This window comes from Odontesthes bonariensis, chromosome 15 (assembly GCF_027942865.1).
Source record: "Odontesthes bonariensis isolate fOdoBon6 chromosome 15, fOdoBon6.hap1, whole genome shotgun sequence".
Classification (NCBI taxonomy): Eukaryota; Metazoa; Chordata; class Actinopteri; order Atheriniformes; family Atherinopsidae; genus Odontesthes; species Odontesthes bonariensis.
The window spans coordinates 24671271-24686971 of NC_134520.1; the positions used below are offsets into that span (position 1 = coordinate 24671271).

Here is a 15701-nt window from a genome sequence, read left to right on the forward strand (position 1 = left end):
ATGAACATATTGATGAATAACAGTCATAGAACCGCACAAATGATCCTCCAGCGAATTTAGGATATAGATCAGAAATGGGGGAAGTAACTGAAATCACCCCATTGTTCACTAATGCCTCTATAACAAACACCATGTAGTTTACTAACCACTAAACATTACACTAAGATTACAAATGTCTAATCATCATATTTGACAGTTGTAGAGGTCCAACAAATGTAGCAAATTGCATCATTACCTGTTCTAACTGTATAATACACTCAAAGTTTGTGTCTGATCTTGATGATTCAAAGCTTGTATAAAGATATCAATATATTCATAACTATGCAGTAAAAAAGCCAGGGTCGCTTTAAACTGCTGCGGATCTTTGTCGTAACAACAGGAAGTTCAGCAGAAACGGTTGCAGGGTTGTGATGTTTAAATATCTCGTCAGGGCCAACAACGGTGCAGCTTGCGTGTCCTGCCAACTTTACTTTGTGTGTGGGAGTGAGTGTGTGTGTAAACAATGACACAACTGGGATTTATCAAGGAGGCTGGATATTTGTGGAGAAGCCATGCTCATAATGGGCTTAATGGGTTTACTCTGTGTCAATTGCCTCTCACTCTATGCCGTTCTGATCTTTATGTAAAGCTAGTGGAGGCAGTTTTACTGCCACCTGCTGACTGCAGCTTTGTGTGGTAGGACAGAAAAGTAGTGTCGGTATCAGGGGATCAGAGAGTCTGGATTGACTGGGTTGATTGGGTTGTTGTGTTTCTAAAACAGTTTGATTGTGTTACCATGACCACCCTGGGCATTTCTAGATCTTTCTACGAGTGGCGGAGGAAACTGGCGTGGACGCTGAGTCGGAGCAGGAGGCAGAATCCACCCTCGGCCAGCAGCGATCAGAGCAGAGAGCTGAGGGGCCGCCCGCTGAAGAACCAGATCCAGGTGTGCACACTCACTCACACACTCACTTGTTTACAATCACTTGTCAAGTACAGCCAGTTGTTCGTTTAGGTTGTGACTGTTTGTCTTTCCAAAATGCTGCCAGGAAGGAAAAGACTTCGTAAACGAGGTACCTTCAGTTCACCACTTTCTGAAAATCATGTTAGTGGGAAGGTGTTTCTATTGGTCCCAAAGATTCGATTCAAAGAAATGTTTCTTTTTTTTTTTCTAGCATGTGTAAAGGCAAATGTTATTCTGTCATATCAAAGGTGTCCAGATGCCTGTATAGGCATGTATATTCATCAAACAAACATATCAGTGTGAGTTCTTACACTGTACTTCTCTGCCTGTAGATCCTCAGGAGAAAGACCTGCTGAGTGGAAATGGCCGAGGTGGGGTGCCTCTGACCGGCTGGTGGCTGACCTTACAGCAGCTGAGAGCTCTCTTCATCAAACGCTGGCTTTACGCTCGTAGGAGCCGCAGGGGACTGCTCGCTCAGGTTTGACAGCTGGGTTCAAAGCAGGGGTTTATGGTTACAGTAAAGTACACTGAATAAGTTGACTTGTAACTTAAAACTGTCAAGTCTTCTTCACTCAGCTGAAGCTTTATTTGTGTTAAAGATTGTTCTGCCTGCTGTGTTCGTGCTGATCGCGCTGCTCTTCAGCCTCATTGCTCCTCCGTTTGGGAAGTACCCCGCCCTCCAGTTGCAGCCCTGGATGTATGGAGAACAGTACACCTTCTTCAGGTAGGACCTCAGCCATCTGTTGGCCCTGACCTTTGTTCCCCCCGTATAAGCTTGAGTTCTCTCCGAGTACCCTGGCTTCCTCCCACTGTCCAAAAGCATGCATGCAAAGATGATCCTGAATTGACCCAAATGTGTGACCACACATGTTTTTTTTGTGCGGCCGTGTGATGGACTGGCGACCTGTCCAGGGTGTACCCCACCCGCCCGCCAAACCCTGAATTGGATTTAGGCGGGTACAGAAAATTCATGGAAATGTACAAACCTCTGGTTTATTTACAGCAATGATGACCCTGGGAACCCCGCCATGAAAAACCTGTTGGGAGCTCTGTTGGACCAGCCAGGTTTTGGTACCAAGTGCATGGAAAAAGAAGAAGAAGATAACAGCACGTAAGATAATCTCTATAAACTTAACACCTTGTCACAATGGCATTAGTGAGAAGAGTAATAAAGACAGTGGTAAACACAAGCATCCCACTCCTCTTCTGGTACAGTTTTTGTTCATTCCTTGTTTTGTGTATGTGTACTGTGATCTGTGATGTTAGTATACTGTGTGTCTGTGGTTATGGGTTGTGTTGCACTTGTGTTGTTTTTTGTATTCTGATTCGTAATCAGTGTATTCTGTATAGGCTACTGGATCCTTAAATTTCCCTCGGGATTAATAAAGTATCCATCTGTCTATCTATCAATCTAACATTAATCTGAGGCATCAGGAACTCAAACGCTCAAAGATGGCAAGAGATGCTTTAGGAAACATTACAACTGGAAGTAATGCACACAAAAACTTCCCCTGGCATTCATGAGAACTTGCATCTGCTATGAGCAAAGTTTTTGATTTTTGGAAAACTATTTTTAAAGTTACATTTGGGGCTTACGGCAAATATCAATCATTTAGTCAACAGTGTGAAGCAGAGCGGGGCGGCATGTTCATGAGGCCACAGATATCTTACTCCACCTGGCAGATGTTCAGCAGGGGAAACTGGAGCAAAGAAAGACCCTCACCTGAATGTCAGTGCAGCGCAGACGACGTCCGACGGATGCTCCCCGAGTGCCCCGAGGGCGCTGGTGGGCTTCCACCTCCGCAGGTCAGTCTGGTGTTCGATCAAGACTGATTTAAATACAGAATTTACTGTTTCTGAATTATCTGAATACTTCCTGAGAAACTGTGGATTGAACTGAAAATGTCTCCACCTGACTTGTAGTTAAATGAAAACCAATTCAAAGAACAAAGTTATTTCAGGCCACTTAGGTATGGCCGGACATGGTGAAATGTGCTGCATCATGTGTCTGTAGTGTGCTGGCTCTTATTGTTTTTAGATAAACATTTTAAATTGCCTTTCTTTTCAGATTAAGAGAGCGACTGGAGATGTCCTCCAGAATCTAACAAGTTATAATATCTCTGATTACTTGGTGAAGACCTACTCCCAAATTCTCAAGAAAAGGTACCTTATTTGCTCAGTTTATCAGTCAGTTTATTTGTCAGTTTATTAGTTAGGCAGCCAATGCTAAGGTAAAAATGCAAAAATCTGTCTTTCTTAGTCATCAGATTTCCACCTGGTTGCTGCTTGCTGGCTCAGTTCTAACAGTGATGAGGAGAAATTTAGCACGATCACTCACTGGGGTGCTGCTCGGGCTCCATTACGAACAACCATGATGGTTGCCGCTGCCTTTTGAGGCTGCTCTCATGTCTCTTATCTCCTCTTACGTTTTTAATTTGATTACATTCAGAGACATATTGGTCTGTCCATTTATAACGCTGCTTGAAAATCTAAAATTAACTGAGGTTGATTTGGATTTACGCATTAACCTTCAATGCCAGGCTGCTAGTTTATGTTTTGGAAACAGATTATTAGACATGAGGGCGTTTATTGATATGTGATTATAATCATTTTTTAGCATCTCAACAAACGTAATACTTGACGATAATGATATTTAATCATGGATCTTTTCTCCATCATCAACTAAATCCTACATACTGAAACTTTGATTTGTCTCCTCTCAGCTTAAAATCCAAGAAGTGGGTGAATGAATTCAGGTAAGCTGCAGAACTTCATTTAAGAGGCAAAATATCACCGTGCTAACAGCTGTATTACTGGTTTCTTTTCATCTCTTGTACTTGGTTGAAGTTAACTGTAAAGTTTAATATCTGTGTTGCAGATATGGAGGCTTCTCCCTGGGGGGTAAAGCCACCCAGAGTGTTTCTCAGGTCCAGCATCTCCAAGAATCTGTCATGGCAATCAAAACTCGTTACCATGTCCCACAGGTACAGAGAGCTTTCTAGACTAATGTCTTCTGTATGTTTTATGGATAATATTCTCAGGCTTAAACCTATTTTTGTCCATCACAGAACAGTTCACTGAATCATCTGCTAAACAAGCTGCCAGAGTTTCTGGGAGGACTGCACAGTCAAAACAATGTTAAGGTACATACATTTGTTGTGTTTTTACCCGTCTTTGTGACCCTTAAGAGGAAGTTTTCTCTGACATACATGCAGTAATGGTGTTGTCTTCCTAACTTCATTAGTTGGTTCTACTTTTTCTTCTTCTTGGGTAAAAGAAGAATGTCTGATTTTATGTTGAGATATTTCCTGCAGTTTAAATGTGATTTTCCATCTTTGCTAAACTCAGGTGTGGTACAACAACAAAGGCTGGCACGCCATGGTGTCATTTGTTAACGTGATGAACAACGGCCTGCTGAGAGCGAGCTTGCCGCCCGGTCCGGAGAGGACGAAACACGGCATCACTGCCTACAATCACCCTCTCAACCTCACCAAGGAGCAACTCACAGAAATGGCCATGTTAGTTTGAAGCTGAGATTTAAAGTTGTTTCGAGAAGATATGGTTTCTTGTGCTTGTCGCATTATTCCTATTTGTCTTAATACTGACACTGGATTGTTATATATATTATTTCTTAGTTATTTCTATACCCCACAAACTCTTTCTTTTTTTGTTGTTAGCATCAGTTTCTAGATGATTAAAGATGTTTCCCCTGCTTCCTCTTTCAGGATGACCACGTCAGTGGATGTTCTGGTTTCCATCTGTGTGATCTTTGCCATGTCCTTTGTGCCGGCCAGTTTCACTCTTTTTTTGATTGAGGAGCGAGTCAGCAAGGCCAAACATCTGCAGTTCGTCAGCGGGGTCAAACCGATCACCTACTGGTTGGCCAACTTTTCCTGGGACATGGTCAGTCACATGATCTCAGAGTCTTTTGTTTTAGAAAATATGAATTATGTCATTTTATTTCCAAACAGTCACCATTTAGTCACAAATTCATCTTATCAGTGGAGTTAAAAAAAATTTTCAAGCATCTGTGTGAAGTCCAAAGATTTAATTTTATCCTATTTTCAACCCAATCTCATTTACATTTGAACAAAGAGCTTGACGCTTGATGCCACATGAGAGACTGTGTGATGTGATTACGACTGTAAATGCTGCTGCTGATGGCTACCATCACACACACCTTACGGTAGAGAATAAAACAGTTGTTCCTGTGATAACATACTGGGCAGTCTATGAGTGTATGTGAGAAGCCTTCAGACAGTCATCTGTCATATATTTCATCTGGCCTCTGCTCAGTCACACAGATTGATAGAAATAAAAACACATGAGTAGAGGTGGAGATAAAAATCTAAAGAGCTCAACAACTATGATGTACTGGGGTCAGCTTTACCTAAAGTGCACACTTTACTTTTGCTATAAGTGATCACTGTTAGGCCTGTTGTAAATCATACGTATTACTTGGATAAAACACTGGACTCTTTCATTTTTTTACTCCTACATATTTCTTGCTGTCATTTTCTCAGTTGAATTACGCTGTCCCGGCCACCATAGTCGTGCTGATTTTCATCGGTTTCCAGCAAAAGTCGTATGTCTCTGAGACCAACCTGCCTGCTCTTATCCTGCTCCTCCTACTCTATGGGTATGTCTAAGTTGACTTGACTGATGTCTGTCTTCACTATAACATCTTTAAGGGCATACATCATCATATCGGACTAGACTAAATTATTCTTTTTTCTGGATCTGCTGTTTTCTTTTGCTCTTTGTCTCATTTCTCAAGTTACATTTAACCGGGATTAATGTCAAAGCCTTAGATTTCTCTCTGGTACCCTGCACATCAGCTTGGGTCTTGAACATTTTTTAATTTAATTTGCTTCTGTGATCTTTTTGTTTAATACGTAGCTACAAAGGAAGAGACTGTTTACCTGTCGATGATTGTCCCACCTCACCGGTTTAACTGTGGTCTTTGTGTCTAATTACTCTTTTCAGGTGGTCCATAACTCCTCTTATGTACCCAGCATCTTTTTTTTTCACCGTCCCAAGCACAGCTTATGTGGTGCTGACCTCCATCAACCTCTTCATCGGAATAAACGGCAGCATCGCCACCTTCGTCCTGGAGTTGTTTGTTGATGAGGTACAAGCTGCAATAGCAGGAGAAGGACATTATTTCACTGATTGCATTATAAGAAATAAGGACAAATAAATAAGAGCTCAGATATATGTCTGAACATTAACATTTTTCTGGATGATTTTGTCTTTACAGCATCTGAACTATGTCAACAGGATCTTAAAGAAGGTGTTTTTAATTTTCCCTCATTTCTGTCTGGGACGTGGTCTTATCGACATGGCTAAAAACCAGGCCATATCAGACGCCTTCCAGAGACTGGGTATGAATTCATCAGCGTGTCATTCAAACATCTGTTCAGTGTTTCAAAGCTAAAACTCTTTGCTCTTTGTTCTGTTCTTTGGCTGTTCACCAACACATATTAAGCTCTCAGTGCGAGTGAAACAGTTTGTCCTTGAAATTAAACAAATCCATCACAGCGGGAACATTGGTGTGCTCTGTAACACTAAAAAGGGATGGATGATGGCAGCATCCTTTCTGTGGTTGAGAAAAACCTCCATACAACTTACAGCCTTGTGAGGAACAATCTCTAACTGATGAGCATTTAATTATCTACATCTACCCTTAAAGAGAAGAATTAAGCAAATACAAAGAGATCAGCTCAAGGTGCCAAAAATAGATCCTAATAAGAATAGCAAAACATATGGAGAAACCCTGAAAACACCTCATGATCTGATGCATACATTGTCTGTGAAAGACATGGAGGTGGTGTGATGGCATGGACATGCTGCTTTTTTCTCATTTGCCTTATTCCCTAAAGTTACGTTAAGTCTAAATTGATCATGTAACTGTAACTTGAAGGCCCTTTGGTAAACAGCTCAATGATTCAAATTGTGTCCAAATATTTATAGACCTTCCTATTTAGAAATATATATAAATATAAATATATGTAGATGTATATGTTTGTAAAGAATGTTGTATGTGTCCTCCCGCAGGTTCCAGACAGACTCCAGACCCTCTTCAGTGGGACTTTGTGGGAAAGAACCTGTTCGCTATGGCAGTTGAGGGTGTTATCTTCCTCATTTTCACCATACTCCTGCAGTACAAGTTCTTCCTTTATTTCGGGTAACTGTCATCACAAAGCTCTCAGTTAGTTTCTGTCTTTAGATACTCCGCAGGAATTTAAGCTTAAAGTCCTGTGTGAAATGAATCATGACTTAATTTTACTAGTATTGCAGTTTATATATTTCATTTATTTGCTGTGGTTTCTGCACCAGAATGATTGTGAGCAGGACAGGACATTCCTGAATTTGAATTTGGATTTGATGGCAGCAGCAGCGCGTCTTAAAAATGCTGAGACAGGGCCTTTGGGGGAAGAATCTCTCAAGTCTTTCATCTGCTCAGCAGTCCTGGATCTTCTCTGACCTATTTTGCATTGTCTTGCTGAAATATGCAAGGCCTATATGTTAGTGTAAAACATCTATATACATTTAAGTACAATTTCCAGCTGTGCAAGCTGTCAGTTCCATCGGCACTAATGCACCCCCCCATACTATCAGCACTGATTGCCTTTTGTTGTACCTGTCCCAAATGTCTCATTGTCTCATTCGATTTGTTTTCTGTGTTCAATTGTTGATTAATTAGTTTGTTTATGAGATTTGGATATCATTGCATTCAGGTTTTATTTACATTTTACACAGTCTCCTAACTTTTTTGTTCTGTGTAGAAATGTTACATTTATCATTTATTCTTTATTCCATGAGTAAAACTGGATGATGTTGTCTGTTTATCCAGGCCGGGGTGGACCAAGCCTCAGCTGCCTCCTCTTGGTCCAGAGGATGAGGATGTCGCCAAGGAGCGAGAGAGAGTCAAAAGTAGCAAAGCGCAGACCGATATCCTCACCGTGATAGACCTGAGCAAGGTACTAACAGCTGGAATAGTTTGTTTCCACCTCCATTATGCTACTGTGTAATGCTAAAGGTCTGCATTCAACAGACCATGATTAGAACAGTTCCTATAAAAAAAGCATTATTTAAATTTTGACTTTAAGACCTGAAGAATTTCTTTACTGGGGCTGAAATCGGATGCATAGGTTGTCAAAACATCTACAAAAAGAAACAAACAGACACTACTTTAGCTGTGGCAGCCAAGTTCATATAACATGAGCACCAACTAATCTCCCAACCTTTTTTTCTTTCAGGTTTATAAAGCAGGCAGAAAGCCAGTAGTGGATCGTCTTTGCCTCGGGATTCCCCGCGGTGAGGTAAGAGATTTACACGCCTCTGATTATATCACAGTACAGAGAAGACGTATGATGGAGACACATGAGCTCCATGATGATTACAATCTGTGTTTTTGTTGTTTTCTGGGTTGAAATTATGTGTTGCAGTGATCATTTTCCAACTGCAACTGTTTTTCCTACTTCAAGTGTTGCTTTTTGTGCTGCTTCTCGCTGTAACTGCTACTCCTACACAGGTAGTGCCGCAGTTTCTAAAAATGCTTCAGTTAATCCTGCTGCTGATATTTCTTCTACGGTTTTAGCCTCTGCTGCTAAATTCACCTGTTGACCTCACATAATCTCAGGGGATTGGCTTCTACATTTTAAATCCTTCCTTTATACTTGTAACAACGGGTTGTTACGGATTTGCCCTCCAGTGTTTTGGCCTACTTGGAGTGAACGGAGCAGGGAAGACGTCGACATTCCGCATGCTGACTGGAGATACACACATCACACATGGAGAGGCTTTCCTCCAACATCACAGGTACAAATGTCCCCACAGCTGCGCTGACTTAAACCTCTACAGAGGGTTTATCCACTAAATGAAATGTTTGTGTGGTTTTCAGTGTGCTGACAGAGATGGAGCGAGTCCACCAGCTGATGGGTTACTGTCCACAGTTTGACGCCCTCAGTGACCTGCTGACCGGTCGGGAACATCTGGAGCTGTACGCCCGCCTGCGGGGCGTCCCAGAGGAGTCTGTCACCAAGGTATTTGGGTAGCTTGTTCAGTGTTGCATTTAGAGAGGGCACCTCTAGATTTCAGTGAGGTTTCTCTTCTGTCCTGCAGGTGGCACATTGGGGGGTAAAGAAGCTTGGGCTGACTCAGTATGCTGAACAGGAGGCCGGAGGCTACAGCGGGGGCAACAAGAGGAAACTCTCCACTGCCATCTCCCTCATCGGGGCTCCACCTGTTATATTTCTGGTTAGGAAAAAAATCACAAAAGAGCAACCGCTAAAGATGAACCCTCAAGAAATGATTCACCTTAAACCATGAGGTGTACTGATTTAACTTGCACTCTTTGTTTACTTTATCCTTTCATTTCTTTCATCTTCTGTCAGGACGAGCCCACCACTGGGATGGACCCAAAAGCCAAAAGATTTTTGTGGAACTGCATCCTCAGCGTCACCAAAGAAGGCAGAGCTGTGGTACTCACCTCCCACAGGTGGGATAATAAAGATGGACATTGTTTTAACAAGAACCGAGGCGCAGATATTTACAGCTAAAGGTTTCTTTAGAGTGAAGCAAAGGTTGTGCTAATGCTTGTGTTCTGTGTCTGTGTGTCAGTATGGAAGAGTGTGAGGCTCTGTGCACCAGGATGGCCATCATGGTCAACGGCAGGTTTCAGTGTCTCGGATCTGTGCAGCACCTTAAGAACAGGTAACCACGCTTCACTCATCTCCCTGGTTTCAATTTCACTCGACGCTTATTTACATTTCAAGTGTATGTGTCACTTTTCAAGATTTGGCGGTCAAACTGTTGAGGCATTTTTGTTTGAGTCTTGAATTCTGTCTTTTTCTGTACGTGTCTTAGGTTTGGCGACGGATACACAATCATCATCCGTTTGGCGGATCCTAATTATGACCCCGACTTATGTCCCGTCAACGCCTACATGAGGAAATGTTTTTCCAACATCGAGCTGAAGGAGCAGCACCAGAACGTACTGCAGTACCAGCTGCCTTCCTACGCCTGCTGTCTGGCTCGTGTTTTTGACGTGCTTTCCAACAACTACGAGGAGCTGGGCATCGTGGACTTCTCTGTCTCACAGACCACGCTGGACCAGGTGAGGATGATAATGAACATGAACTATATTTCTACAAAATGCCGGCATAATGGTCCTGATGTTGAATCAGGAAAAAGAGCTTTGCCCTCAAATCGCGTTTTAGAGGAAAGCAGGAAAAAAAATATATAATTTAACAGCCATTCTTACAACCCCATTTCCAAAACTGTTGGGACTCCATTTGAAATGTAAATAAAAAACAGAATCAAAGAAAGGAGAGGCGTGTAGAAAGCAGAATGGACTTACAAAGAGTGGACCTGGCTGGAAGAGTTGAGCGGAGCCCAGAGAACATGCCGCCAACCCTGATGTATTTTTCAGGGATTGCCGGCAGGATAATATCAGAACACATTCTGCACATATTACAACGGCATGGCTCTGAAGTAATACATTGTGGGTGCTAAACTGACCCACCGGCAGTTCAGTGTAAAACATCCATCCGTCCATTTTCCATACCTGCCTCATCCAGTTCAGGGATGCAGGGGACCGCTGCCTATCCCACCTGCCATCGAACGAGAGGCAGCGTGCACCCTGAACAGGCTGCCAAGTAAAAATCAGTTGGTAGGAAATTAAAAATAATCAATACTTTAAATAAGAAATACGACAACAGGGAAACCCTGCAATGTGGAACATGTAAAATCCTAAAGAAGCAAGAATGGAGAAACAATTGTCCGATTGGCCAAAATCCAAAGAGTTAAATGTTTAACCTGAAAAAGCAACTACAGCCAACAACATATGCCATCTCCATCCATTCAATGGATATATTAGCATGCATGCATGGACATGTTAACAGCAAAAGCAGAAGGGAGGCTGGGTACCATTACTCTGATGACCAGACTGATGAGAAATTATGACTTATAATTAGGGCTGGGCAACGATTAAAATTTTTAATCTAATTAATCTCATGATTTCCCTGATTAATCACGATTCATCACATTTGTACACAAAATCCAAAAATTAATTCAAAAGTAGTATATAGCTTTTAGCATTTAGTTTAATTTTAAATGAACTGCCATATGAATGAAAGTGCCATAACATTTGTTGTGCAAACACACTTTTAACATCAGCATCTTTCTGTAGTTTTTATGTAGAAGCCTCGCTCCACTGTCTGTTTCCTTGAATGACTTGCTGCTATCAGTTGTGTGTTTTGCCTTGAAGTGATATTTTAGACTGGAACTACTACGCTGAGAAGACAATTCAACTTGGCTGTAAATGCAGGAGTTTTTTTTAAAATTTATTTTGAAATACGTACTTTTATGTTGAAACAAGTAAAACAGGAAGTAGCGCCGGTTAGCTCCATGAGCTTCACACAGAGACCGAGGAGCACCTGTAACGGTGATGTTACCTGCTAGTTTATTTTTATTTTATTACTCCATGCTTTGTGGCCAAGTAAAAGTTCCGTACTCTTCTCCATGTTTGGTGGATCCGCCAATGAATTTATTTTCTGGTTCTGCAGCAGACAGCAACAGACTGTTACAATAAGAAAATAAATAATAAAACCTGCGTTAATGCATGGTAAAATATTTAACGAGTTAACGCGATAATAACGAGTTAACTCGCGCAGCCCTACTTATAATAAAGAATAAATCAGTGTGTCACTAATGCTGCTTCACTTCTGTAGGTGTTCGTCAGCTTTGCGAAGGAGCAGACTGATGATGACTGTCTCACAGATGTTGTCATCAGCAACGGGGCGGCGCAGATAAACTTGCCCCCCCGGATGAACCTGCCCATGGTCCAACCACAACCACCAATCACACCTCCTCAGCTGAGGAAGTCTCCGCAGCTGCCTGCGAGATCGCCTGACAGCAATCCAAAAGCAGGTAAACCAAAAAAGGCCAAAGCCAGCAAGCTCAAGTCTAACGGCGAAAAAAGCAGCAGTATGAGTATGAGCAGATTACCGGATGCAGAGGACAAGCCTCGGGAGATGGCCAGCAGCGACTCGAACAGCAGCAGCATTGGTCTTAACGGGGAATCCAGAAAGTCTCACGGGTCCAAACGCAGATCGCAGAGAAGCAGCAAAGATCCCTCTGAGCTCTTTATAGTCGGCTCCAACTCACAGGACAGCTCGCTGTGAGGTGTAGCGGCGCAACACGAGCGGACCAAAGACAGACAGAAGTGTTTCATCACTTCTTGTGTGTTCATTTTAATGCTGCGCAGAGTTTGCAGCAACATGAAACAACCAAACAGTGTAGAAAAAAAGGAGAAAAGTTGAATTGTGAGTCAAGAAAAGGAAAAGTCCTTCGTCATAATAGCTGCGGTGCCTTGTTCACCTCCTCACATTTCTGTAGCTTTATACCCTTTGCATTGGATCGTATATCTGACCATATCCCTCTCATCTTCCCCGAGAAACAGTGTATTTATCCTTAAAAAAATACTGTGCAGGGTTTAGTGTAAATAGCCATGAGTTATGTTCCTCAGGACTCTGTCAGTCGACCTCTTATAGTCTCATCTTTATTCTCCAGAGAGCACTTTAACCAAGAAAATGCTGCAGACACTCAAACAGTAGCTGAATACAAGTGTTACATGTAATTTATTAAGAGGTTTTTATAGATAGATATAGAAATGACTCGAGGTGTTGTCACAGGACTATTTACAGTATCTATTACCTCTTTACTATTACATTGTTCTTTTATAAATCCAACATTTACTTTGTCTTTTACCAGTCAAAATCTTTTTTTATTTATTTTCTGAGGTTTATAGTTGAAGTCACTGTCCGGGGAAGGTTGTAACTGTACGTATGACTAAGAATCATCTCAGTTATTTGTCTTTAACAATGAAGTCCTGCTTTTTTTTTCATCATACGTCACTTTTTTTGTTCACACTTGACCTCGAAAGGTCTTGAAACCTCATTCAATTGTGAAAATATACAACAGCTGAAACGGCTCCAGACCTACAGGTGTGACTCCACGTTGTTTAAACTGTATTATAAATGATAATATGCCAAACACTCCAAATCCAGTCAAAGAAATAACAACACAATCAAAGATAGAAAACACATTGCCTTCGGTGAATATTTTTTTCTTGTAATAAATTATTTGTTGCTTTTAAACAAATGACGTTGCTGACTGAAGAATATCCAAAGTTGGCTGTTACTGCACTGTAATGCACTGTTACATATCTAAAAGATTGTTACTATAGTATCTATAGTCATGGCATGAGACTATCTAAAAGTATCAGAAGGCTTTCATTCCAACAGTGTTTCAAACACGTGTAATGGAAGCCTTCAGCAGCTGAGAGCTGTGATGTTCCTGCTCCGTTTCCCACGTTTAATGTCTGTTTCAACCGCTTCTGAAACTGTGATGAAATATATTTAAAATTTAAAAAAAACAAACAAAAAAAAAACGGTTAAATGTGATGAAATTATGCAAAACCTACTGTTGAAGCCGGGTGTCTCACTTTGCAGTGAAAGTCTGTACTACTGAATGGCATCCACTTTGAAATGTGCGTCATATCCTGAAAATACGATGATGTGGAGAGAAACTGTGTCTTGAATGTTTTCTTCTGAATGAAAATAAAAGCATTTGATTTTCAGAATTGTTTTTTAAAACACTCTGCTGCCTTTTGTGTGACGTATCACCGCGACGTGGTGGAGGTCGGGAGGTTTTTCTTCGTCAGGGTGAGGATGAGTGGGGGTTCAGGTGGAAATGTAAGCGGGGGGAGCCTCATCTGTCTGTTGACTTTCCTGCTACAGATCCACGGCTTTGTTACTGCTTCTCTGTTTACAGAAGGAAAAAAAGACAAAAATAAACTAATTTCATGGTTTTCCTTACTTAAAAAGTTGTATTCACACCTTTAAAGGGGAAGTTCGTTTTTTTTTTTTTTAAACCTGGACCTTATTTCTGATATAAATTACATTCATGACTTCCCCTTTAAACATGAAAGTTTGCACAGGATTAAATCTATGATGTGCGAAATGTAAAGATTTTGGTTAAGTTATAGCTTACTTATTTTGTTTATCACATTTTCCTCCCATTTAAGATCAAAATTAACCTGGAATAACAGTGTAAACTTACTTATAATCATGTACAGTATAGAGCTCAAACATGAAGCGTTCATCTAAATTGACTCCGCCTCTTGGCGTATCCTCGACCAATACCTACAAACCCGCCTAAAGCCAATCGTGGCCAATGGGTTTCACTTCTCACCCGGACTACAAGAGGTATGTGTGTATATCTGTTTCTATTAGATTTAGATATAATATTAGATTTAACGTTTAGATGTACGCTTTATATTTGAGCTCCATACACAAGTATGTTTACAGTGTTATTTTAGGTTCATTTTATCTTTTAAATGTGAGGAAATTTAGACACATATTCAAAATTTGCAAGTCATAACTTCTAAAGTAAATCTTTATATTTATACTCCTCCAAAATGATTTGTATTGAATAAACTCCTAAAACTTTCTTCCAGGAAAGCGTTTTACCTTTTTTAGTAACCAATCTCGTTTTTGAGGGATAATAGTTGTTTTTAGATCATTATAAATGGGCCGATGATGGAGTTATAGTCGCTCTCAGCTTTACTTCTCAAATGGGCCTGTTTCAGGTGAAACAGTTTGCATGAAAGATGATCAAATAATCCTATCAAATAGCCTTATTAGACATGAACCAACATTCAGAAGGTAGATTTACATTTGAATAATATAGCTGTGATCTGAATTAACCATCGAAATCATCCTTATTGTTCTCTGACTTAAAGTGAATATTATCATTCTGTAAAATGATTTGACCAAACGTACATAAAAGCGGGGCGTCCCTCCTGCTGCCCGAAGTGTCGGTGACTGGGAGCCAGGAGTACGTGATCGGACTGGACTCTTCTCCAAGGTGCTTCATCGCCTCTCTTCCTCTTCAGTCTGTGTGTCACCGTCTGCAGCAGGACGTCGAGGCTGGACACGGAGATGTCAGGGAGGTGAAACTCAGCAGATCTCTGCAGACGCATGAGTGAAGTCATAAACCCTCGAGTCAAATTCACAACAAAACGAATTCATTCATTTCAAATGTACAGCTTTAAAACGTGTTTATTTCACTTGCTTCGTTTAATCAGTGTTTCTGTACTCGTGTGTTTTATCCTGTCTTTGTATGGAGCACAGATGACAACACCTGCAGAGAAACAAAACCTCTCAGTGCTGCTGAATTAAAAACACACAAGAAGCACTTTAAGTAAGAAATAAGAACTCTGCTCAAAGATGTTCGAGTCCATCAAATGCCACAGAAAAACTGTGCTCTTCCTCCAAACAGCAGTAAGATTCAACCTTAATTGACTTTCCTTGTTTTAATGCTGATGCTCCAGTTTATTCTAAATCCTCAGAGGGCTCTCACACTGAAGTAAGAACACTAAATATCAAGACTTAAGACTAGCACACATTGTATTATAACCACACCATAATAGTTTCGATAAGTTAAATCAGCAGAGTGTCCCTTAAATTTAGATTTACACACTTCTGTGGAGAAAAAAATGCCCTGAATCCACTAACTTTCTCATTTACAGTGAAGTCCACTGGTTTTGAAGTTGACCCACTCTGTTGGAGAACAGCCGGTTGTCCATCCAGGACCCGCTGTGGGACTCCTGTCCTGTTACTGGTGTGCCTGTTGTAACATTTGTAGGGGTGGTTCTCACTTGTTGGTATAAACAGATTGGAGGAAGACG

The 15701-nt window shown here is 41.1% G+C and overlaps 1 protein-coding gene across 2 annotated transcripts in view; it reads left to right on the forward strand.

Annotated features, from left to right (window-relative positions):
* Window positions 1-13592, forward strand: part of abca7 (ATP-binding cassette, sub-family A (ABC1), member 7) — a 31931-nt gene extending 18339 nt beyond the window's left edge. Inside the window, exons 26-50 of one of the 2 annotated variants that reach the window (XM_075485642.1) lie at window positions 799-925; window positions 1029-1052; window positions 1276-1421; window positions 1543-1667; window positions 1947-2054; window positions 2560-2749; window positions 3012-3106; window positions 3667-3699; window positions 3822-3927; window positions 4012-4086; window positions 4292-4461; window positions 4669-4846; window positions 5467-5582; window positions 5930-6074; window positions 6204-6327; window positions 7001-7130; window positions 7800-7926; window positions 8206-8268; window positions 8661-8767; window positions 8850-8991; window positions 9071-9205; window positions 9343-9446; window positions 9569-9661; window positions 9815-10064; window positions 11680-13592. In XM_075485642.1, the coding sequence (XP_075341757.1) occupies window positions 799-925; window positions 1029-1052; window positions 1276-1421; window positions 1543-1667; window positions 1947-2054; window positions 2560-2749; window positions 3012-3106; window positions 3667-3699; window positions 3822-3927; window positions 4012-4086; window positions 4292-4461; window positions 4669-4846; window positions 5467-5582; window positions 5930-6074; window positions 6204-6327; window positions 7001-7130; window positions 7800-7926; window positions 8206-8268; window positions 8661-8767; window positions 8850-8991; window positions 9071-9205; window positions 9343-9446; window positions 9569-9661; window positions 9815-10064; window positions 11680-12132 (3366 nt within the window). In that variant the 3' untranslated portion in view covers window positions 12133-13592. The remainder of the gene's footprint in view (window positions 1-798; window positions 926-1028; window positions 1053-1275; window positions 1422-1542; window positions 1668-1946; window positions 2055-2559; window positions 2750-3011; window positions 3107-3666; window positions 3700-3821; window positions 3928-4011; window positions 4087-4291; window positions 4462-4668; window positions 4847-5466; window positions 5583-5929; window positions 6075-6203; window positions 6328-7000; window positions 7131-7799; window positions 7927-8205; window positions 8269-8660; window positions 8768-8849; window positions 8992-9070; window positions 9206-9342; window positions 9447-9568; window positions 9662-9814; window positions 10065-11679) is intronic. The other variant, XM_075485643.1, reaches the window with a different exon arrangement.
* The last annotated feature ends 2109 nt before the right edge of the window (window positions 13593-15701 follow it).